At 39.1% G+C, this 26032-nt stretch overlaps 1 protein-coding gene across 3 annotated transcripts in view; it reads right to left on the bottom strand.

The window, feature by feature from the left end:
- ENTPD1 (ectonucleoside triphosphate diphosphohydrolase 1) overlaps positions 1–1552 on the bottom strand; it is a 98259-nt gene extending 96707 nt beyond the window's left edge. The window contains exon 1 of one of the 3 annotated variants that reach the window (XM_054508313.2): positions 1533–1552. Coding sequence is in view for 1 of the 3 variants with exons in the window: in XM_045878504.3 (XP_045734460.1) it covers positions 1079–1094 (16 nt within the window). In the remaining 2 variants the exon portion in view is untranslated. Of the gene's footprint in view, positions 281–1078; positions 1208–1532 lie in introns of those variants that run through there. The other 2 variants (XM_045878504.3, XM_045878505.3) reach the window with 2 other exon arrangements.
- Between the last annotated feature and the right edge of the window lie 24480 nt (positions 1553–26032).

Raw genomic sequence — 26032 nt, 5'->3', positions numbered from 1 at the left:
CTCTTAAGTCGATGCGAGGAATAAATAATATGGGTAACGTGCTTAGAACAGCTCCCGGCACAGAGTAGAGACTTAGTAAACATTAACAGCTACAACTGCTATCATTATTAAGAATCTGTTGGCTACTCATCCCATTGCTCTGCATTCTATGTGATAAAAAGGTGTGGGGATATCAGAAATTGGAGATGATGAAGAAGGTTTACAACCCTACACAGCCACACTGCTGTGGAGACTCTTCCTGGCTCGCATGGGCTGGCAAGCAGCTGGCTCTCTGCAGTGGCAGAAAATGCCCAAAAGAGGTAAAAGACAGAGACTGCACACCATCTGTAAAAACCAGGCTGCTCTTACAGTTTTTAGACAAAATCTAAATATAGTCACTCAGATATGCCTTGCTTTTTCAAGATAAAACTGTTCATCCCTCCAACCCTTCACTCCCCCCACCGCCCCCCCTCCCCCCGCCCACCCATACACAGTCACACAATCCAAGAAACATTAAGTCTTTCGCAGGACATACTCCGGGGTCCTGTTATGACAGCCTCTTGCCACATTAACTTCTCTATCTAACTCCTGGCCGAGAAGCCTTTGCTAATTTCACAACAGGAAAGCATGCAGGAAATTCGAGAACAAAACAAATCTCCTACACAGAGCCCAGCATCTTCAAGCAAACTCACTGAGGTACAGACCCGAAGCAAGATGACTCTGGACTATAAATGAGGCAGCTACTTCTTAAACTGCAAAGGGACGGAAGAAGTCATTTGCCGCTAAAACACCAGATCCGAATGCAAATTGATTATGAATATGCATGAGCCCCTCCAGCTTGCTCAAGAGCCACGCTTGACTAAAACCCCCGGCTTTGCTTCCTAAAAAGTTTCCCAAAGTTCTTTCTCTGCCTCCTCTCAGAAGGAGAGGGTGGGAAAGTTCATTTGGGGATTTATCCCTCTTGCTCTTTCAAGTACTTGCTTTTGGTCTGGGCTTTTCGGGAGTTTTGTTTTTTGGCTTTTTTTTTTTTTCCTCTTTTTTTTTTTTGGTTTTGTTTTTGTTGTTCTTAAGGATTTAGATCAAATCAATTTGCTCTTACCCTTTCTATCTTCCATAATTGGCAGCTTTTGTTTTCTTCCTCTTTGCTCTTTATTTTTTCAGCCTCTGCTTGCTGTGGTCGGTCTCAGTGAGAGAGGTACTCAAGGAACCGAGATATAACAGACCCTCGGGCTCAGGGGAGGGGCTAAATTAGCCGGCCCCGTTTCGGAAGGAACCTCAAACCCTATGTCTCTTTCATTGACTCGACTGGAAAGAAGAGATTGGCTGAGTCCAGCTGCTCATTTCCCTAAAGACCACGAAGAGTTGCCCGGTTGTAATTCTTAAAGCAATGTATGTTCAAGTATGTCTCTTTCCCTCTCTCTTTGCTACAGAAATCATTTTTCTCCTTGAGATATGTATCTTGGCTGCAAGCAAAAAAAAAGGGGGAAAAAAAAGCTATTTGTTTATTGCAGTTTTGAAACCAGATAACAAGAAGCTTGTTTCCTGATACTCACTGGAAAAACCGTGGGACTCAAGAACAGTCCTTCCCGCCCCTGAAAGCCGATTCCCTCTGGTCCTCTGATGTGCAGTCCCTTTTCGAGGCTCATTTAGGCCAGAAGAGCAACAGGTCCTGTCACGGATGGACGCTGTGGCAGGAGGAGCTGCATTATTGGCGGAAAGGCAGAGGAGGCTGCTCGCTGGGAACAGCTATCCAGCTGTGCTGATGCAAGTCGTCCACCTTTCCCAAACTTTTTTTTTTTTAATTTATTTATTTGACAGAGAGACACAGCTGGAGAGGGAACACAAGCAGGGGGAGTGGGAACGGGAAAAGCAGGCTTCCCGCAGAGCGGGGAGCCCGATGCGGGGCTCAATCCCAGGACCCTGGGATCATGACCTGAGCTGAAGGCAGACGCTTAACGACTGAGCCACCCAGGCGCCCCCACCTTTCCCAAACTTTAACCTCCTACCTCTGAAGTCTTAATGAACATGAATTGCCACACCGGGGCTTTGCCAAGATGACCCAAATGCAGATGAGAGGCTGACCAAAACATTTTCAAACTGTGTATATTCGCTGTTATTTTGAAATTGGGACAAGACCTAATCCTCCCAGAGGAAGGTAAGTACTCAAGACCCAAGGCCCCTTGGGCAGATTCTCCCTCCACGAGGCTATAACAAACCTTAGCATTTTAGATTTGGGAACAGACCACAGACATCTAGTCTAACCAAGGTTAGAGGCAAGGAAAAGTTAAGCCATCTGCTCATGTTCACAGAGAGAGAGAGAGAGTGCGAGCAGGGAGCACCATGGTCTCTCTTATTTGCTATCATGCTCCCCAGCACCTAATACAGTTGCTCCACTGTGTAGGCTCTCAATAAATGTTTGAATTAATGAATAAATAGCAGCAAAGCAGGGGTGTAGATATGGTTTTCTGATTCTTACTTCATGCTTTTTCTACATTGCCTCTCTAACATGAGAATTTGTGTCTAAAGCCAGTTATACCATAAGACATTTCCCTTCATATAAACCATTAAAATTAGTGACCATTACAAATTGTTTTTGACTCTATATAGAAAATATATTCTCCATGATACTTTAATAAAGGCAGGGGCTGACTTTTCAGTTCGGGCATCTCTGTTAACTTGCACAGTGACCGGCACAAGTATGTGCTCAATAAATGTTTGATGTTTTAATAAATCTGAGTCTGTACAACAAAATTCTTCTTTTATCTTACTATGTGGTTCATAGTTACAGGATTTTACCTTTATACTAACAATTAATTATGCTAAATGAAAAATCCAATGGATGCCTTCTCCAGAGCCAGTTTAGATTCCATCTCTAATAAAGAGTATTGGTTTGACATTTATCTTATTGTGGTAAAATTATTTTTAAGTAAGATAATGAGATATTTGTAAAAATCAACAATTTTTGTAATGGGTTAAGACTGTCTTGGCATCACTGTTTTGGAGAAAAATTTGAGAAACAGCATGTCCCCAGAATACCCTGTGAACTACAGAATGGAAAACAGACTATCAAAGCTAGAAGGAGAAAAGAATGATCAAGTGGAAGATCATAGCGGATGAAGGTTTAGGTGGGAAAAACAAACAACAAACACCAAACATCTCAAGCACCCACACTGGGCACTGAGGCAATAGTTCTCTATTTCAAACAAAAATAAAATTCAAAATAATAAAATAAAATATAATTCAAAGCAACTCCTACCATGTTCTATTTTGACATCATATTATTGACTAAAGGTTACTTTGACAACTGACTCATTTCTCTTTCAATGTCATCACAGAGAGAGAAGCTATCAAGAGTAAAGTACTCAACTTCTGGTTCAACCAGAAGAGATAAAATCTCATTATATTAACTAGTACCTCATAAAGATTTGAAGTTCACTCGAGTTGAATATACAGTAATAGAATCAGGGTTTTAGCCTCCAACTCAAATTATGAGAAGCTTTTGACTAACTGTCAAATGCTTCTTATGGTAACATGTTCTGTGCTACAGTTAAAACATACTGTCTGGTGTTCACATCCTCCTTGGCATATGAAAACACTATATAGTTAAGTAAATATTGCCTCTCATTCATCCAAGAATAATTACAAAACAGATGGGTTTATGTGTGTCTTTTAAAGGCCTGAAAATGTATCTTTAAAAATAAACCCTATTTCTGAACAAAAAATCATCATCATCATTATTCATGTTATTGCTATTTGTAATAGGAAGTAGAAAATAAAAACTATACTCAGAAGGACAGAGGGAGTTCTTAGAAAGGGGTGAAGATATTTACCTTTCTTTTAATGATAAAAGGATCTTTGATAAATTCTTAGAATGATTGAAGTTTCCTTTTTTTATACCTCCAATCTCTCTCACTGAACTGCCCAGATGATCTTTCTGAAGTGTATACCTGATAATGTTATTCCCAGGCTTAAAAAGTTCTAGTCTCCTTATCATCCATAAAGCAAAATTTAAATTCTTATCATGGAATATGTAAGGTCCCCTCTGCCTCTCTAGACTCATTTCCTGCCAGATCCCTGTACTCCAGAAACAAATCATAATTCCAAACCCACAATCCTTTCAGGACTCTAGACTCAACACAAGTTTACTGACATAAGACACCCTTTTCCAAACTTTAACCTCTGACTTCCTCTGTTGCTCCCTTTGCTCAGAATGCTCTTCCCCTCTTGTTCACCTGGTCCTCCTACATATCCTTCGTGACTCTGCTTAAGTATCTAGTCCTCGTAGGGCTTCACCTGACCCCTCTTTTCTCCCTCCCCCCAAACATAGCACAGAACCACAGAAGAGATGCTACTCATATTATCATGTTTTACGATTTCATTTATAGCTCAGGCCATAAACCTTGGAGTCACATTGAATTCTCTTTTCTCACAATCCAAGTCCAATCCTTTAGCAAATTCTGTGGGTTCCATTTTCAAAGTATATCCTGATCCCGATTCCTTCTCATCACCTCCACTACCACACTGGCCCAAGCCACATTACCACTCACCTGGTTTACTATGATAGCCTTCTCACTGGTCCCCCCAGATTCTGCTTTAAACCCTATTTAGTCCATTCTTAACCCAGCACCCATAGTGATTCAGTTAAAACAAAAGATTATGTCATTCCTCTGTTCAAAATCCTCCAATGGCTCCCATCTACTCCAAGCAAACCTCAAGTCCTTCCGACAGCCTATGAGGCCCTACCTGGCCTTCTCCCCACCACCTCTCTGACTTTCTTTCCCACTACCTCCCTCTTCTTGCTCCCTCTGTTCCAGGCTCATAGTCTTTGCACCTGCTGTTTCTTCTGCCTACAATGCTATTCTCCCAAATATCCACACAACTCATTCCCTCATTCCCTATAGGTCTTTACTAAATTATCATCTTCTACCTCAGCACAAGATTGTGATCCCTAAATACTATTTTCCACTAAAATGAACCAAAGCTCTTTGGGGAAAATGGCTGATTCCAAGTCTGAGGCAGGAAGTATATGAGACTGGAATATTCTGTCATATCAGAAAGCAAAGACACTATCTAAAACTACTAGGGTTATGTCAAATGGATTCAGGAGCTGACTTCAAGTAGCTCTTACTAGCCAAAGTAGTAAAAATTTGAACAGCAATAAGGAATAATAACCAATGGATGCAAACACGTCAGATATGTTGATACCTACATGTTCATAATGATAATCTAAAGAAATCATTGTTCATCTTTGGAACCAATTCATTATTTGGAAAGCAAATAAAAGGGGGAAATATCAACACTCAGCATGCCTTTGCTACACAGATTGTACCACAGGACGACCAAATAGTTGATGAGGGAAGGTTTCTTCTTGAAGTATTCCAGATAATGAAAGCATAAAATTGATAGCATTAGAGTATCACTGTTGTACAAACACCAAATAAAGTGCTGAAGCTGAGTAATAACCGTCAATGGCTGCTGACGTCACAAAAGGAGGTACAAGCATTCACTGAAGGCCTTCTGAGGGAAGAACACACACACACCTTCTGAAGTGGTCTTGCCAAAAAACTGAAGCCTCCAAATCTAACTACCAGTTTACAGAAAATATAGGACACAGAAAACCAAGTTAGAAGAGACACTTCAGGAATACAATCAGTAAAATTTAGTCTGGAGGAAATACTACAAAACAATTCAAGTTCTTTAACAAATAAATGTCAGGGAAGACAAAAGAGGATGGGGTACCTATAGGATAAAAGAGATTTAAAACATATACTAAGCAAATGTACTATCTGGACCATGAAATTCTGATTCCAACCAATTTAAAAGAAACTTCACAACTGAAGAAATTTGAACACTACTTGAATAGTATTTTATAATATTAAAAAACTATTCATTTTTAAAGGTGTTTAATAGTATTGTGTCTATAATTTTTCAGAAACCCGTATCTTTTGAAGATATACACTGAAATATGTTCAAAAGAAATCTGGGAGGAGCATTAAAAAGAAGAGACGGCGGTAAGGCCCAGCTAAAACAAGAGTGGGGATAAGGTGATCATTGCTGAAATTGGATGATGTGTACATGGGGATTTGATTTACTATTTTCTCTACTTTGTGTGTTTGAAATTTTCTGATAAAAAAAAAAATCTCAGGCAAAAAGTGGGAGATTATCTGATAATATGCAATAGTTATATGAGGGAATTGCTCCAGGGACTTAAAGAACACAGATGAATACTCACTGAGTCAGTAAGCCATATGCAAAACTGGCTTGGGGCTGAAAAATGACAAGGTTCAATGAAAAAAATTGCTATAATCTGGCAAGATGATGATCACAAAATAGGCTGAGCATTTCATTTAAGGAGCAAATAATCAGATGAAAGAGATCATCTGCAAGACAAATAAAAGCAATTGAACAACAAACTGGTCAAAACTAAAAAGCTGTTACACCAGTGTAAGCCAGAAAAATACATTCACTGTGCAGTTTGTAGTGCAATAATCAGGCACTCTCTCCAATGTGCAATATCCACAGTGTGGTTTGACAACTTGAAGGACTCTCTATATACCCAACAATGACCCAGCAAGCAGGAATCACATAACTCGGACAGAGTAGTGATGGTAGCATCTGCATCACTGGTGGGTCATGACTGGGAAGGTAGCTGATAGGATGGGGTGGAGGATGGGCATTCTGGTCTCTACACTGTTTCTAATTCTTCATTAAAACAGAAGTCTATTGATAAAATTCATGAAAAGAGGTACTCTGGTTTTATGTATCTTAAAATAAATGCCATGGGTAACTATTGTAAAAAATGACATTTTTCCAATTCCAAGAATGTCTGTATTTATCCATTTAGCTCTTGTTATATTTGAATATACTAAAATGTTCTTCATAATATCTAACGTGTCATTTTGATGTAATGTAATGTCCTTTTGATATTTTTTAAACAGTCCTTGCTTGTGGTTGCTTTCAAGGCTAAAAGGAGACTATAAAAGAATGGGTTTTTATAATTGATAGGGATGCCAGAGGCATGGTAAATCATAATACTTTAAGAATCATGGGGTAAAATGTTACATCTTATATGGCAATTGACAGATCTAACTCAGGAACTCATACATTTTTTTTCCACCAGCAATAGACCCAAGCTCCATCTTCTTTCACTCCATATAAACCAAGATATTAAGTCAGTACTATTTGGTGTTGGTGTATGAATATTAAGCAAACAAAATTTGCCAGCACATTTTGAAAATCATATGAAATTTTCTTTTTCTTAAAAAAAGATTTTATTTATTTATTTGACAGAGAGAGAGCACAAGCAGGGGGAGCGTCAGGCAGAGGCAGAAGGAGAGGGAGAAGCAGGCTTCCTGCTGAGCAGGGAGCCTGATGAGGGGCTCCATCCCAGGACCCTGGGATCATGACCTGAGCCGAAGGCAGACACTTAACCAACTAAGCCACCCAGGCATCCAGAAAATCATATGAAATTTTCTTGACACTATTTGACATGCTTTGATATAATCTATCAAACATGGCTTATCAAACAGAAACACATGGGATGCCTGGGTGGTTCAGTTGGGCCTCCATCCTATAGCACAAAGAATCTCCCCATCCTCCCCTTCCCCAAATTTAAAGCAATGCTATATATTCAACAGCAGCTGTGGGACTGGGGCCATGTTGAGAGAGGGGAATGGGTAGTGAAGAATGACCTGAGATGACCCATGACTTTCCAGGATAAGTCTTAATAGTCAGGGAGGAATGTCCTGAACCCTGAGCTAGAGAAAACCCTTGCATGATGCAGAATGTCCATCTTTTCCAAAAGGGAAGTATGTGGCCAAACAGTAGCACCAGAAAAAGGCAGGCCTCAAGCACACATCACAGCAACTGCAAGCAGAGCAGATACTCAAGAAGGAGTTTGCAGAATTGAAAGGAAGATCCTAAACTACAGGTCAATGTGTAACCTGACCCCAGTGCTCGTGCCACAGGGATTATCATAGTTTACATCAAGTATCTCATAATCGACTCATAACCACCCTTACCTGAGCTACAAGAACTACCCCTCTCTTCCCCTGCATGAATTGAAATTTCTTACATTTTCTGTTGAAACATCCTGTTTACCTTCTTCATCCTATTACCCCAATCCCAAGTGTCCTGATTCCTCTAAACATCTCAGAGGTCTGCAGAAACAATGAGTGAACTGTCACTTTATTACAAGGGTAAGATTTTATGGCTACTTTAAGAGGTAGTCCCCCAAATCAGGTATGATAACTAATAACAGCTATAACTTCTTTTAGGTGAAAGAGGTTCATTTCCAAAAAAGTACTCCTTACCTATGAAAGTCTAATTAGTTTATAAAAGTTCCAACTTAAAATTTTTTTTTAATTTAAATATTTTTTAAACATTAAATTTAAAGAGAGATGGTAAATAGATCAGTGGTTGCCAGAAATTCACTGGAGGTGGAGAAAGGGTTAAATACATGAAACATAGGGGATTTTTAGGGTGGTGAAACTACTCAGTATAATATGTAGTGGTAGATACATGACAATATGCATTTGTCAAAACTCACAGAACTTTAGAGGACAAAGAATGAAACTTAATGTATACAAATTAAAAAAAAAAAAATCATTCAGGAGGTTAAGAACCCAGAATGGAATGTAGTTTGTAACAAAGGAATCTAATGTACCAAAGGTATTACAAATGCATGGAAAAACCTCACTGGGGGCACCTGGGTGGCTTAGTCAGTTGAGCATCTGACTCTTGATTTTGGCTCAGGTTATGATCTCAGAGTCCTGAGATTGAGCCCTGCATCAGGTTCCCCGCTTAGCAGGGTTTCTGCTTGAGATTCTCCCTCTCCCCCTCCCTCTGCCCCACCCTCTCCCACTCACATGCACATATGTTCTCTCTCTCTAATACTCCTTAAGCATGGGCTATACATAGTTACTACCTTCCAAAGAATGGACTGTGGGAGGGAAGAAGAAAGAGTGATTTCACAGTGGAGAAACCTGACAAACACTACCTCAGGCAGGTGACCAAGAGAACATCAACATCATCCTGATGATGATGACCGTGCACGCCCTTGGTGTGATGTGTTAAAAATGGCACTTTGCCTCTGTGGTAAAACTGTATAACCCCAGTATAATTACGAGAAAGGCATCAGACAAATCCCCATTGAGGAACATTCTATAAAATACCTGATCACTACTTTTCAAAACTGTCAAGGTCATCAAAAACAAGGAAAGTCTGAGAAAATATCACAACCAAGAGGAGCCTAAGAAGACATGAGGATTGAATGAAATACGAGATCCTGGAACAGAAAAGGGACATTGTATAAAAACTAAGGAAATCTGAATAAAGTATGAACTTTAGTAATAATAATGTATCATATTGGTTCATTGGTTGTAACAAATGTATCACACTAATTTAAGATGTGAATAACAGGGGGAACTGGGTATGAAGTGTACGGGAACTTTCTATACTACCTTCACAACTTCGCTGTAAATCAAAAACTACTCTTAAAAGTTCAGGGGCACCTGGGTGGTTCAGTCGGTTAAGCATCTGCCTCCAGCTCAGGTCATGATCTCAGGGTCTTGGGATCAAGCCCCACATCGGGCTCCCTGCTCAGTGGAGAGTCTGCTTCTCCCTCTCCCTCTACCCCTCACCCACACTCATGCTCTCTCTCTCTCTCTCTCAAATAAATAAATAAAATCTTAAAAAATAAAATAAATATTCATTTTTTAAAATGTTAAGTTAAACACTGTATAGGTGTTTAAAAACCCAGCTGTTGTACAAAAACCCCTTGCTGAAGAACATATTTATTAAAGTAACTGCTAAATGGACATAGTTTTGCAAAAACATTTGTTACACATGATTTCTTGTTCAAACAAAATTCATTGTATCTACATCCAGCAAAGCAAAGTTAACTCGGGCTGTATGCCAAGACATGGAAATAGCCTTGTTATATAGACTCAATGTGATAATTGTATTACTCAAATCTTTCTATCCATGACACACAATATTCCCATTGGTCTAAAAGTAAAAAAGCCTCTAAGTTGATTCTCCACTGACTCAAAAAGTTTCCAAATGTCTGAAGGCAGAAGTCAGAAACTCTGGGACCAGGGGAGGGCAGGAAGGAGTAGTGACGGCTGATTCCAGATTTGAAAAAATAATAATAATAAAAGGAAGGAAAATGCCTACGTTTCTCCAGAGGGCCACCCTTAAATGGGAACACTGCCAGAGAACTTAAAGTAGCTCTGAGAAGGAGAAAAGTTGGAGTTAAGAAAAATTTACCACACTTTACCAACCCTAAGTGCCCAAGATTGTACTTGCTAGGCAATCAAAACTCCAAAGGGCGTAAGTCTCTGTCTTTGAATTCTGGACATCACTGGTCCTAGGGGGCAGGGGAAATTTTTAAAGAACACATGGCCTCTAGAATTTTATGCTCAACACTTTCACAGCATGGCTCACACACCCAGTTTTTGAAGATAATAATAGCCCACACAATACCAGGCCAGTCCATAGCAGGAAGCTTGCATGTTGCCTCCACCTTTGCAGAGATCAGCCAGGGGTGACAAACCCTGGAGACAAAGCCAAAGTCAGGTATCCTGCTCTCCTTTACTTTAGGCCCCTCATCCACTGGGGGCCAGCAGAACCTGAATAAATAGGAGAGCAGGAAAAGATAATAGTGGTTTTCAGACTTTTGACAGCACTACTTAGCCTAGGTGGTTCTGCCAGTTCATCCTTCAAGGTCTATTTCAAACCTTAAATCTTTAGTCTTCCAGCTAAGCCTCCCTCCTCCAAATTCTGAGAGCACAATTCTCTTCTCACAAATGTCAAGTTGCTTGGCACTTGTTTAATTCTTTGCATTGCTGGCTTCTTTTCATATTTAATACATCTTGTATATATAGCCTAGAATTGACTTCAAATTCTTGAATCTGACTGCAAATTCTTTTTCTCTCCTCCCCATCCATATCCTTTCATATCCCATAGCACCTCATCCAGTGTTTTGCATAGCATATATGCTTAATAAATAGCTGATTTTGAGTTGGCTATTCTGATCTCCCTCAAATTGCCATTAAAAACATTAAATATAAATCAGATCCTTTTTATATCTTATCCTTCTGGGTAGCCACTCAGAATAGCCAGGAGGTTGTCATGATTATGTTCAGCCTACTTATGGTGAGACTTGGTTTGAGGTGAGAAGAAATAGGTCTTCTAGCTGTCACCAACAGGATTATGCATTTCCCTGCCCAAACTGGTCTTTCACAATTCTGCTTACACAATAATCCTTGGTTCCCAGACAACTGACTGCTACATCTGGTTTTGGTGCAGGAAAATAATGTTATCAGCCTCCAGACAGTAACCCTGGTCTGATCCAGCAAAATGAACCCAACCCTGGAAGCTCAGTCCCAGCACTCACCCCTGCCAGGGCCCTGGGTTTCCCTACTCCCCCCATCTCATTCATATCTGATACCTCCCCCATCTTGAGAAAGGATGGTATGTATTCTTACCTGAGCCGTTAGCATTTGGAAACCCAGGCAGGCACAGGAATTACCAGAAAAAAATTCTAATCATTAGATTGTTATGCTCACATAGAGCCCAGGGCCTGATGCAAAACAGCACCTTTCCTTTTCCTGTGAGGCCGCTGATCAGTTCATGCACAACTTACCCCAATGAGCATCATCTGTGCATTCATTTACTGACTTTTCTTTATACATTTTTATATTGTTTCCAGTAAATATTAAACATTTTCATAAAAGCTTTAGGGGAAAAGGTTAGCTAGAATGCTTCAACAGATGTACCATCCCCAAGTAAAACTCATCAGCACATGAACTGGTCACACGAACCTCTCCCAACTCTGAAAGTTTTCTGATCCAATCCAAAGTATATAACAGTCCCCTTTTTTAAATTCATGGCTTGACATATAACAGGCAATCTTCCACATTTAAAAAAAAAAAAAACGAGTTTAGGTTTATGAACTATAATCTTTAAAAGCCAATTGGGAGTCTAGAATTAAATGAAAATTCACCGGAAATGGTTCGTAAAACTGGACGGCCACATGCAAAAGAAGGAAATTCATTCATTATCTTACAACATACACAAAAATGAACTCAAAATGGGTGAAAGACTTGAATGCAAGACCTGAAATCACAAAAATCCTAGAAGAAAACACAGGCAATAAGCTCCTTGACATTGGCCTTGGTGAGGATTTTTTGAGTGTGCCACCAAAAGCAAAGGCAACAAAACCAAAAATAAACAAGGGGGACAACAGCAAACTAAAAAGCTTCTGCACAGCAAAGGAAACCATCCACGAAATGAAAAGGCAACCTATCAAATGAGGGAAAATACTTGCAAATCATATATCTGATAGAGGGCTGATATCCAAAATATATAAAGAACTCATACAACTCAACAGCAAAAATTTTAAAATGGCAGAAGATCTAAATAGACATTTTTCCCAAGAAGATATACAAATGGACAACAGGTACATGAAAAGAGCATCTTTTAATCACCAGGGAAATGCAAATCAAAACCACAGTGAGACATCACCTCATGCCTGTTGGAATGGCTCTTATAAAAAACGTAAGAAATGACAAGTGTTGGAAAAGGTGTGGAGAAAGGGGAATCCTTGTTCACGCCGTTGGTAGGAATGTAAATTGGTGCAGCCACCATGGAAAACAGTAGGGAGATTACTCAAAAAATAAAAAATAAAACTACCATGTGATCCAGCAATTCTACTTCTAGGTATTTATCTGAAGAAAATGAAAAGGATATCTCAAAAGGATATCTGCAACCCCATGTTCATTGCACCACTATTTACAATAGCCAAGATATGAAAGCAACATAAGTATCCATCAATGGATGAATGGATAAAGAATACGATGGAATATTATTCAGCCATAAAAAAAAGAATGGGATATTGCCATTTGTGACAACATGGACGGACCTCGAAGGCATTATGCTAAATGTAATAAGTTAGACAGAGAAAGACAAATACTGTATGATCTCTCTTGTATGTGGAATCCAAAATAAAACAAAAAACCAAACTCATAAATACAGAGAAGAGATAGGTGGTTGCCAGAGGCGAGGGGTGGGAGGTGGGGGATGAGTGAAAAGATAAAATGAAAAAAAAAAGTGAATACCTATGGTAAAAAATAAAAATTATTTAATCAGATAAAATAAAATGTAAAAATAAAAATCATCTGCATTAAATACCATTACAAATAACTCATCTGAGCTGGCAATCAGACGAAGAGAGCTTCCACACAACACTAAGCATGCTCGTGCACAAGGACAAACACAGCATAACTCACAGTTCTGCCTGGAAACAGACAGATGCTTTTGACATTGATTGCAAGACCCATTCTGAAATTCAAAACATAAAAATCTGTTTTTATCCAGTGTTTTAGAATCAAGGATATACAGACTATATATAGAAAATGTCTCTAAGCCTACCCACTCGACTGTTCGCCATAATTTCTTGAGGAAAAACAGAAATTGCATAGAGGTCTCTGCTCGGAAGCCTCTGGAATGACAAAGAGAAAGCTGCCAGTTAAGAAAGGTGTCTGTGGGAGGAAGGGATGGGGGAGCAAAAGGATCCGTACTCTGTGTGCCATAATGCCTCACAAACTCATCTTTTTCTGCCTCTCTAATCCAGAGGATGAATAACATGGATTTTGCAGAATATGCTCAAATGATATATATGATTAGGGCAAGGCAGAAGGAATTACCAGAGAATACTTCATTAATACTTGACTTATACATAAATTTTTACCACATGTACAGTTATTTGTTACTATGCTTTGTGTTATGAAATGGGAGCAAGCTAGAACAGAATCAAGGAGGAAAATAATTATTTATTTCCCCCTCCTCTATTTAACTGCCCTAGCCTGGAAAAAAAAACTGTGAAAAAGAGACAGCAATGCTCCCAAACAGCTAATAATATGCCATGATTTATTATAGCTATGTTACATTGCTTGCGCTCCTGCAGAAACCTTGTCATATTCTTCTTTTTGTCTCATTTATGCATGGGACAGAATCAATCTTACGCCATGACACTTAGGTGTCCAAATATTTTTCTTATCTTTATTTTCTTTGTATCAGTTTAAGGCCCATATTAGCTCCCTCTGAGCTGGCAAGAAAGTCCATCACAATCATAATTGTGGTTTACACCAGAATTTGGGAGAAGCGCATGTATCAGAAAATGGGGGAAGGACTTCTAATCTCTCACCTGCCCAATATCGCTAGTGATACTCTCACTGCCCAACTTGAAATGTGACAGGCTTTCTGTTCCAATGCTAAGCCTGAATGCGATAGGGCTGAGAGGGGGCTTTGCCTCAGCTAGAAGCCCTGGTACCTAGTGTGGAGCCTCCCCAAGGCACCATACAACCTCCTTTTCTGAGGTCTTACCTACCAGGACACAACCACAGAACAAGCAAGAGTCCCTCCTACCCATGGCCCCCCAACCTCCATCCCCTTCTCAGTGCTCCAGAATTTTTGCTCTTTCCTGGCCCTCAAGGGTACCCCTTTATTTCTTCCTCATTACTCTGCTTCAGAGCACGTTGGGTAATTTCAACAAGTGAAGGTAAGATTGGGAACCTGCTTTAATTAACATCTTAACAAAGTATCCCGCCACTTAACGCTGGTGATCATTTCTTCCCACCCCAAATTTCCCTTCAGTCTTCACCCCACCCTCCATCACTATTAGAGCTAGAGTTCTGGAGGGAAGGGACTGCTTATTACTCATTTCATTCCTCTAAAATACCTAACATGGGGATTTTCACCCACTGTGCTCAAGAAATCAAAGCCCTCAAATTTTTCTTGATATGTAAAAAAATTTATTTTTGCCACAAGTAGGTACAAATACTGTCACAGCAATGCCTGACATACGAAACTAAGCACATCAGGCAGCTGGATGTGGGAACAGCTTTGCTGGAACTAAGAGTATTAGGTTAGCACGTTATCAGGTCAGCACCACAGAGACATTGCAAGAACTCTGCCTCCAAGAGGAAGAGCACAGCCGAAGCAGAACCAGAGTTTCTCAAACAGCAATCATCCTCAAGAGTAACCTGTAGATAACCGTGGTGCTTTTATTGACATTATGGTGGCCATTGCATTGAAATTTTTGCTGGCCTGATTAGTGTTGCTTTGAATCATTTAATTTTCTCACACAATATGTCTCAAAAATTTTTAGAATTTGAAGTGTGCCTCTGTTGCTGCTGGATGTTCACTCTTCTTATTCTAATTTTCTTCTTAGCTAAAAGAATACCTATTGTTTAGCTGCCCATCATAAAGACTACAGTGCCCAGCCTGTCTGGCAGCTGTGTGTACATAGGATGGTGAATCACCTTGGGGCTGGCGACAATGGGTGTCCATGACTAAGTCTGGCCTGAAGGGGCAAGGAGAGGAAGGAAGGAAGAGGTCCTTGGAACCCAAAAAGTAAGCCGTGGTTGTAGGAGATAGCTGCCTGACAAGAACTGTGGCTTCTTTACTGGGTTGGGGTCACCCAGAAGCTGACCTTGAAGCTCAGATTCCACCACAAGTAGTTTATTTAGGAGGCAATCCCAGGAGGCACCGGAAGGGGCTGGGTAAGTGAGACAGGACAGGGTGCACTGATCAGTAGATCACCACTGAGTGCAGCTGGGGCTCAGTCTTGATAGGAACCCCTGGGAGATGATAAAGAATACAGCTCAGAGTTGTCCCAACCTAGGGGAGAGGAAGCCACAGTGTTTATCCACCTATTCCCAAACACCATTGGTTAAGAGCTGCTCCTTGGGGATCAACCGTCTCTCACCACTGACCTGCCCTGGGCGTGGGCTGGGCATGCTCCCATGCCACAAAGGGCCTCAGGCAGAGAGTGGCAGATGTTTACACAGGAAAGAGCCACCACCATGTATGAGGAGTGGTGAGGACTGAGGGTACATGGGTGGGGGCCCCACAGGGTACACCTTCAGTTAAAGAGGATAGCTACTGCCAATCTGGCCCAGCAGGGAAAGAAGCTGAGGAATAAATACCCAACCTCGTTCTCCTTACTCTCCCATCTCCTGCTGAGCCTAACCAGAAGCCCACTGATGCAGTCCACTCTCTGGACACAGAGCAGGGTGGAGGAGAATGAACAGCAGATCTGTGGAGCCACGAGTATTCAGGACATCTGCTTTCCACTGTTTCCAAATTTCTATATTTAAAAGCACTGCTTGACTATAAAATATTACACTATTTGACTATAAGAGCACTATAAAAATATAAAAATAAAAATATTGTGATACATTTGTATATTTGCTAAAACCAAAGAAAAGACCTTGTAACTGGAAAGGACCTTGGAAAACTTCTCTCTTGAGTTCAAGCAGCAGAAATGAGTTCCAGCACTACCTGAATGAGAAGAGATTTCAGTCTAATAATTAGGAATGATACCACTTTAAACAAGTCACTTTCAGAGTGTTCCTTGTTAGGTCATCGATCTAACATCTAACGAAGCTATTGTAAAAATCAAAAGAATGTGAATGCTCTGTAATTACAAAGATTATTGTAATTACGAATGTGAGGTGTTGGTATGCCCACACTGCTCCAGACAGATGAGAAGCAATGCCGCTTCTAAACACATTCAGGAAGGAAAGGCCACTATTTTTATTTCACTGTGTTTTTTCAATTAGGAAGACATTTACACAAATATCTGCTACTACGATTTTTTTAAATGAGAAAGCGCATAAATAAATAACATGTATTTATATACAAGTATTTTCTGACCACTAATCCCTCACCAAAAAACTATATTCAATTAATTACATAACAGTTTCTAACAAATAGTCATTTCTTCCTCTAGTTATTTCCTTTTATTTTTGACAGTATGTTTCACTCTTTTAACCACTTCCTCTTTTATCCTTATATGATTCAACATTTCTGATGATCCAGTAATTATGCCCAAGATCACGATTCTTTGTCCTTTCTCTTTTCACTTCCCTTCTAATGTAGAAAATAAGCCTAATGACAGGATACCGCTAGGTTATAGTGAGGAATGCTAGGCAGAACATCTTCTATGTGAAATCACCAAATTCAAGGAATTAATAAAATTATAGTTATTGTTCCTAATGGGGATTTCAGAGTTTCTGCCTTGTTACAAATCAGGAATTAGGATATCCCTAATCCTAACAAAAGACAGTATTTCTTTAAGGGCTATATGGTTACTGTTACACTGTTACTGCCTTAAGATCCCAAACAGTATAGCAGTGTAGTCCCTCACTTGGCCAGCCTAAAGTTTTTAACAAAAGGAACTTTGGGGGAGAGGAGATGATTTGTTTTTAAATGTACCACCATTGAGAAAATGCATTAGTCAGTTCTTACCCAAGGGAGAAGGTACAGGAAGATGGAGACAAAGTTTCATTAAGGAAACAAAAGAAGATATTTCGTAAGAGTTAACATAAAGGTGTCATTCTTACTGTTGACTCTATTGTTTCAAGTCTTTGTGTCGGTGGGAGCCAGAAGATTTTAAAGTGTAGGGAAGGAAAAGACTTTGCCCTTTTCCTTAAAGCAAATCTACTCTTTTTAATTAACTTCCTGGCTGTTATCTCTTTACTTCACACCAGGAACTTTGTAATACCCCATTATCACATCGTCTTGAGGAAACAGATATTGCCCTCCTGAACTCTGGTGAGAAGCCTAACAGCTCAGGACTGACTACTCAAAGGAAGTTTTTGCATAGACCCTCCTCCCAGTAAGGCTAAAGGAAACGAATTTTTAAAACTCTCTAGGACTTGACAAGCCATTTTCCATGTAAGGTAATTTTCATTGTCCGTATTTGTGTTTCTCTGAAATACAATTGGTAGGAACTCCATTTAAAATGCTAGAATATCCAATATGTGTTTAGAAAGGGGGGGGGGGAGGGAGAGAGAAATACTGGAGAAGAACTGAGAATTCAAATAAAATTAAATATATTCAGTGATAGATAGCCTTAGTAAGTTACCACTTTTATATACCTAAACCTGCTAAAGATTGCTCTGGTTTGCAATACCTAAACAACAATAAACTTACGTTAGGATTTAAAAAAATGGGGGGGTTGTGGAATGGATACTCAAATAACTTAATTTACACATAATATTTTTGTGAATTCTCTGATATTTATACAACTGTCACTCCAGTACAGAAATTTTAAATTTGTTTGGGTTTTGGCATCAGACTGCTAAGAGTAATCAAATAGATAATGGTTTTTTGGTGTTATTTTTAGGGTGCTGTTGTCAATACAAAATGAACAAACCTTTTAGAATCTCTAAAAGAAAAAAAGAGTTTTATTCGAGGGAACACACTCTTCACAGGGAAGAAAGTGCTCCAGAGAATGAATGGTTTTTGCAGGCTTACGTCCTTTTTTACAACTTTTTTTTTTTTAATTTCCAATTGGTTTTATTTCCCTTTTTTAAATTAACATATAATGTATTATTTGTTTCAGGGGTACAGGTCTGTGATTCATCAGTCTTACCAACACCCAGCCCTCACCACAACACATACCCTCCCCAATGTCCATCACCCAGCTATCCCATCCCCTTACCCCCCTCCCCACCAGCAAACCTCAGTTTGATTCCTGAGATTAAGAGTCTCTTATGGTTTGTCTCCCTCTCTGGTTTCGTCTTGTTTCATTTTTTCCTCTCTTCACCTATGATCCTCTGCCTTGTTTCTTAAATCCCACATATCAGTGAGGTCATATGATAATTGTCTTTCTCTGTTGACTTAGTTCACTTAGAATAATACCCTCTAGTTCTGTCCACATCATTGCAAATGGCAAGATTTCAATTTTTTGATGGCTGCATAATATTCCATTGTATATATATATATCACATCTTCTTTATCCATTCATCTGTCAGTGGACATATGGGCTCTTTCCATAGTTTGGCTATTGTGTACATGGCTGCTATAAACATTGGGGTGCACGTGCCCATTTGGATCACGACATTTGTATCTTTGGGGGAAATACCCAGTAGTGCAATTACTGGGTCGTAGCTCTATTTTCAACTTTTTGAGGAACCTCCATACTGTTTTCCAGAGTGAATGCACCAATTTGCATTCCCACCAACAGTGTAGGAGGGTTCCCCTTTCTCTGCATCCTCGCATCTGTTATTTCCTGACTTTTTAATTTTAGCCATTCTGACTGGTGTGAGGTGGTATCTCATTGAGGTTTTGATTTGGATTTCCCTGATGCTGAGTGATGTTGAGCACTTTTTCATGTGTCTGTTGGCCATTTGGATGTCTTCTTTGGAAAAATGTCTGTTCATGTCTTCTGCCCATCTCTTGATTGGATTCTTTGTTCTTTGGGTGTTGAGTTTGATGAGTTCTTTATAGATTTTGGATACTAGCCCTTTATCTGATATGTCATTTGCAAATATCTTCTCCCATTCTGTCTGGTGTCTTTTGGTTTTGTCGACTGTTTCCTTTGCTGTGCAAAAGCTTTTTATCTTGATGAAGTCCCAATAGTTCATTTTTGCTTTTGTTTCCCTTGTCTTTGGAGACATGTGTAGCAAGCAGTTGCTGCGGCCGAGGTTGAAGAAGTTGCTGCCTGTGTTCTCCACAAGGATTTTGATGGATTCCTGTCTCACATTTAGGTCTTTCATCCATTTTGAGTCTATTTTTGTATATGATGTAAGGAAATGGTGCAGTTTCATTCTTCTGCATGTGGCTATCCAATTTTCCCAACATCATTTGTTGAAGAGACTGTCTTTTTTCCATTGGACATTCTTTCCTGCTTTGTCAAAGATTAGTTGACCATAGAGTTGAAGATCCATTTCTAGGCTCTCTATTCTGTTCCATTGATCTATGTGTCTGTTTTTGTGCCAGTACCATACTGTCTTGATGATGACAACTTTGTAATAGAGCTGGAAGTCCGGAATTGTGATGCCACCAGCTTTGCTCTTCTTTTTTAACATTCCTTTGGCTATTTGGGGTCTTTTCTGGCTCCATACAAATTTTAGGATTATTTGTAACATTTCTGTGAAAAAAGTTGATAGTATTTTGATAGAGATTGCATTGAATGTGTAGATTGCTCTAGGTAACATAGACATTTTAACAATATTTGTTCTTGGGATCCATGAGCATGGAACATTTTTCCTTTTCTTTTGTCTTCCTCAATTTCTTTAATCACTATTCTATAGTTTTCTGAGTACAGATCCTTTGCCTCTTTGGTTAGATTTATTCCTAGGTATCTTATGGTTTTGGGTGCAATTGTAAATGGGACCGACTCCTTAATTTTTCTTTCTTCTCTCTCGTTGTTGGTGTATAGAAATGCAACTGATTTCTGTGCATTGATTTTGTATCTTGCCACTTTACTGAATTCCTGTATGAGCAACTTGTAAAAGCTTAAAAGATTATAGATTAACATATAGGCAGGAATCATGAGTTTTAACAAGGAATGCAGAGGGTAGGAGTGTTGATCAATATCTTAAGGACAAGACAGTTTTCCTTTAGGCTATTCATTTACAAAGCAGGTGTACAATGTATGCTTGGTGGGCCATAAGTCAGACTTTTGATTTAAACAAAGTTTATGTACACTCATACTGACTTAGAAAGAAATCTAAGATCTTATGGCTTCCCGTATATATCAAGCCTTGGAGAGTTTTGCTCTCATCACTGCTAAGAGAGACCCAATCAAAATAAAAATATGTTTACCACGTGGCTGCTAATATCTTAGATTTCCTTAACTATGAGTGGGGACAAGTTATTTTATTCCACAATTAGTTGTAAATAGCCATGAGAAAAGTAACAACAGATTCTAGGTTTAAAATAGAAGGAAATGCCTGCATTTAAATGAATTATAAATATTGATATTGAGAGGTACCTGGGTGACTCAGTTGGTTAAGTGTCTGACTCTTGATTTCAGCTCAGGCCATGATCTCAGGGTTGTGAGATCAAGCCCCGCATCAGGCTCCATGCTAGGCATGGAGCCTGCTTAAGATTCTCTCTCTCTCCCTCTCCCTCTCCCCTCCACCCTTCTAAAAAACAAATAAACAAATATTGACATTGAATATAAATATCAATTTGACCAATAAATGGTGAAAGAGGGGGTAGAGAGATTGCATTCTCCCCACAACACATTTTGAATCCTCCTTATGGCTGATTGACTAGTGAGAGAATCTTTCCACAAAGAAATGGGTATTAATTAAAAATATGAAGTACAAATTGCATACAGTTAACCAGAGGAAATTTCTAAACAACTTGCACATAGGAGGTAGAGATCTTGAATCATCTCCAGAATGAATTCTGACTACAATTCTGAAATATGGAGAGGAAATTTCTAGAAGGTAAATGTAAATGGAGGCTTCATCTTTTGGAGGTTGTCTAGGCCCATTGATACAAGGGTTTCTCTTGGTTAAACACGTTCCTTTTTCCCCCTTAAATAATAAGAAAATTCAATGAGCCAAAACTATTACTCAAATCTAAAGGTCAGGAAACATTGTGAGTACAAGTGTAATCACATCTCCAGATGTTGGAGCTCCATGTTTTGCCCAAACAAATCCCACCATTTGACTGGATTTGTTGGACTAAGCACTATAGGGGACAAATTGGCAGCCCATCAACGTTTGAACCTGAACTGGGCCATAATTTATTGTGGAAACACTGTTGAAGGAATTTCACATTTCTTGGAAGCTTCCTGGATTATAAACTCTGAACTAGAGCTAGCAGTGAGAGTGATCAGACAAAATTTAAAAGGTCATGCTCCCAGAGAAGTGGAACCACCTTCCAAACGAGGTAAGAGGCCCCTGCCCTATTCTTACATCTTACAGGGACCCATAAACCAGAAACCCAAAATGATGAACTTAGTGAAAATCACACAGACACTTCTGTCACTCAGGAGACCAGTGCTCAGTGATGGCACTGGACAATTCACAATGTTACACATTTGCTGCTGTGATTCATACAGTTCAGGCCCCAGAAAAAAAGCTCTGCATATCTCCTGTCTTGCATCCATGAAGAAAAGATGACTGTTCCAAATGAAGAATTGAAGACTGAGGCACTGCTGATATCAGAGATGGGCATTGTTTCAGAGTGTGGGGAGAATTTGAGTTAGAGAAATAATTAGGAAAAAAAATTAAATCATCATATCTTTCCTCTCAAATTAAAAAACTGCAGTAGAGTTTTTGAATAATGAAATATTTGCCAATAGAGCAAAGTGTTCATTTTCTTGAACTCCTTATATCCACCATTCAAAATTTAGCACAGTTTTTTACAACAGTTGCACGTGGCAGCTGAGGAACAATTTGTGATATTAAACAGTTATATCCTAAATTTGTACACATGTAAGTCTAGATATAACTTATATGAGACACAGCACCTGTTCTTCTCATTGACAACTACAATTATAAATAGTTTCAGGTTTATAAAAATATTTAACAAGACCTAATTAAGCTTTTAAAAACTGAGTTAAAATTTTCAACTACATTTAAATAAATTTAAATTTTGATATTCATTATTATTTATGCTTTGCCTTGCCTTTAAATTTGGCAGGTAATTTTTAATATATTAGAAGAAAAATAATTTCTTGAAGACACTGAATTTCAAAGATTTTTACATTTACTTAAATTGATATACTTTGCACAACAAGATATTCAAATTTTATATATTTTTTTGTGGCAGTTGTAAAAGTTGGCCTCAAATTTTTTGACATATCTCCCATAGAGAGATAGGGGGTCCATATACTCCATTATACTATAATGTATGGCTTAGATGATGAATAGGTCTTCTCATGTTCTAAAATGACAGCTCAAGCTTCAGCCATCTCACTCAAAATTTAAGCAGCAGGATGGAGAAGGGAGGAAAAAGAGGAATAGCATTCATTTCCCAAGAGATTTCCCCCAAAGTCCCGTCTGTTCTTTAATGTATATCTCATTGGTCAGAACTGTATGCATATCCCCACCTAGCTGCAAAGGAGGCTGGGAAATACCATCTTTTGGCTACCTTATGCTCAGCAAAAAACAGGCTCTGTGTATCTGAGAGAGAAGGAAGAATGGATAGTGGTCAGCAATTAGCAGCCTCTGCCTAGAGTAAAACTTACAGAGTCAGACTGGAGAAAAGATGGGACTACAGAACAGTCTCCAGAGGATGAAATGAGGTAGAAAAGGGGGAGGGGGGAAGAAAAGAAAAGAAGTAGATACCCCCCTCTTATATTAAAGAAAAAGATAGCATCACAAATGAGTTTCTATTTAGGAATGGTAATCAATGTCTAATTAGTACAGTGCTTACGATTAATACAAACAGAAGGTTTTTTCTTAAAGATTTCGAAGTGAAAACATATTTCTTCTCTCTATAATGTGTGCATTGTTTATTAAATGCTGTGAACCACTGTTTGAATTACATAGTTATTTTAATCATGGTTATAGTAAAAATTAGTAGTGGTTAAAAAATTGGATCCTGGGGAGAGAAGTGGGAGGGAAGAGGAAATGGTTATGAAAGGACAACAGGAGGGATCTTTGAGGTGATGGAACTGCTCTGTGGTGGTGGACACATGAAACACACATATGATAAAATTGCATAGAACTAAATACAGGCACACACGAATGCTTAAAAGTAAAACTGAGAAAATGTGAAGATGGATGGATTGTATCAATGCTAATATTCTGATTGTGTGTACTACAATTTTACCAGGTTTTACCCTTAGAAGGTACACAGGATCTCTCTGTATTATGTCTTACAACTTCATGTGAATCTACACTTATCTCAAAATTAAAATTTTTTTAAAGTATCAGTTGATGAAAATGATACAACAATATTCATAGCTAATTTTTTTAAAAGGAAAAAATTTTAGAAGCTTGCCTTTTTACTCTCTTGATGTCTTTTTATTAAGAGAAGTTCTTGGGGTGCCTGGGTGGCTTAGTCAATGAAGTGCCCAACTCTTGATCTCAGTTCAGGTCCTGATCTCGGGGTCGTGAGTTCAAGCCCCATGTTGGGCTCCATGCTGGGTGTGGCGCCTACCTAAAAAAAAGTTCTCAATTTTAACGAGATACTATTTAATCAATCTTTTTATGATCAGTTATTTTTCTGCCCAGCTTTTTAAAAAAAGATTTATTTATTTGAGAGAGAGAGAGAGGTAGCGTAGACGAGCAGTGGGAGGGGCAGCGGGAGGGAGAGAATGTCAAGTGGACTCCCCACTGAGCAGGGAACCTGAGGCAGGGCTCCATCTCAGGACCCTGAGATCATGACTGAGCTGAAATCAAGGGTTGGCTGCTTAACCAACTGAGCCACCCAGGTGCCCCTTCTTCTGTCCAGTTTAAGAAATATTTGCCTACCCCAAGATCATAAGAATATTCTCCGATGTTATCTTGTAGCAGTTTTATTGTTTTACTGTCTACAGTCCATATGAAATTAACGTTTGGGTATGTATAGCTAGGAGTCAAGATACACTGTTGTCTGTATGAATATCCAATTGATATCCAGCACAACTTACTGACAAGATTACCCTTCCCTCAGTGCACTGTAGTATCATTTTTGTCATAGATCAAGTGCCCACATATGTGTAGGTCTGTTTCTGGACTCCGTTCTTTTCCATTGGTCTATCTGTCTATCTTACAGCCAAAGCCATACCATTTTGTTCTAGTAATTATTTAATCTTAATCATAAGAGGTAATATATAGTAGGAACAGGCCCTCCAACTTTGTTCTTCTTCAAGATTCTCTTGGCTATTCTTGGTCTTTTGCAATTACATATGACATTTGAAATCAGCTTCTCCATTTTTACCAAAAAATGCTGGGATTTTTACTAGGACTGCAATGAATCTATACATCAATTTGGGAAGAACTGACATGTTTTCACTCATAAGTTTTCCTAGCCATTAATTTTGTGCAGCTCTCCATTTATTTAGGTTTTATTTAATTTCCTCTCAGAAATCATATACAGCTTGATATGCAGAGATCTTGCACTATCATAGATTTATTCCTAGGTATTTAATTTTTTATTATAAATTTTACCATCTAAAATTTTAGGTGATATCTATAATACAATTGAGTTTATATATTGACCCTGTGTTTATCTTTCTCATTGCTCTTATTCCTGCATTTCTGTGCTTCCATCTGGGATCATTTTCCCTTTAGCCTGAATAACTCCCTTTAGCAATTCTTTGTGTGGGTTTGTTGGTGGTGATCTTCTTTCTCAATGCTTGTTTTCTAAACACATTTTTATCTTATCTTCATTTCTGAAGGATATTTTGCTAGGTATAGAATTATAGTGTAGCTTCTTCTAAGACCTTACTCAACTTTTTATGGTTTTCTTCATTTCTTTTTTTTTTTTAAGATTGTATTTATTTATTTGAGATAGAGTGAGAACAAGCGAACAAGCACGAGCAGGGGGAGTAGCAAAGGAAGAGGGAGAAGCAGGCTCTCCACTGAGCAAGGAGCCCAACGTGGGGCTTGATCCCAGGACCCTGGGATCAGGACCTGAACCCAAGGCAGATGCTTAACAGACTGAGCCACCCAGGTGCCCTGGCTTTCCTCATTTCTGTTAAAAAATCAAGTTCAATGGGGCGTTTAGTTGGTTCAGTGTCTGCCTTCAGCTCAGGTCATTATCTTGGGGTCCTGGGATCAAGTCCCGCGTCGGGCTCCATGCTCAGCGGAGAGTCTGCTTCTCCCTCTCCTTCTCCCTCTGCCCCTTCCCCCGCTCATGCTCTCTCTCTCTCTCTCTCAAATAAATAAAATCTTAAAAAAAAAAAAAGTTCAAGTCTTATTATTCTCTGTTTAAGGTAATGTCTTTTAACCTATATTTTTTGTGGATTTTCTCTTTTTCATTCTGCCTTGAGTGTTTTGAAGGAGGAATGCTGCATGTGCAGCTTCACAAGGTGAACTAGTATCAGTCTTCAAGATATGAAGTCTCTCTCTTCCTCCCAGATATCAAAAGCCATCACAGCTTTTCAGCAAAAGTACCTACATGGACTGCCCCTGCCCCCCTTAGAGCAAGTTCTTTTGCTACCCACTGCATGAGCAAGTGGGAGTAAGGCTGAGAGGCAGACTGTCTCTTCTTATAGCAGTACCTCAATCAATAACTCACACGTTGTCCAAGGGCCCTACTGATGTCAATCTTTTTTTTTCTGTGTACTTAGAATGTCCCCAAGAGC

The sequence above is a fragment of the Mirounga angustirostris genome, unplaced genomic scaffold, assembly GCF_029215605.1.
Source record: "Mirounga angustirostris isolate CCGP_5_RB_7025 unplaced genomic scaffold, mMirAng1.0.hap1 SCAF_6, whole genome shotgun sequence".
NCBI classification, from domain to species: domain Eukaryota; kingdom Metazoa; phylum Chordata; class Mammalia; order Carnivora; family Phocidae; genus Mirounga; species Mirounga angustirostris.
The sequence above is the reverse complement of the archived record's forward strand: the minus strand, read 5'-3'. Positions and strand labels throughout refer to the sequence as shown.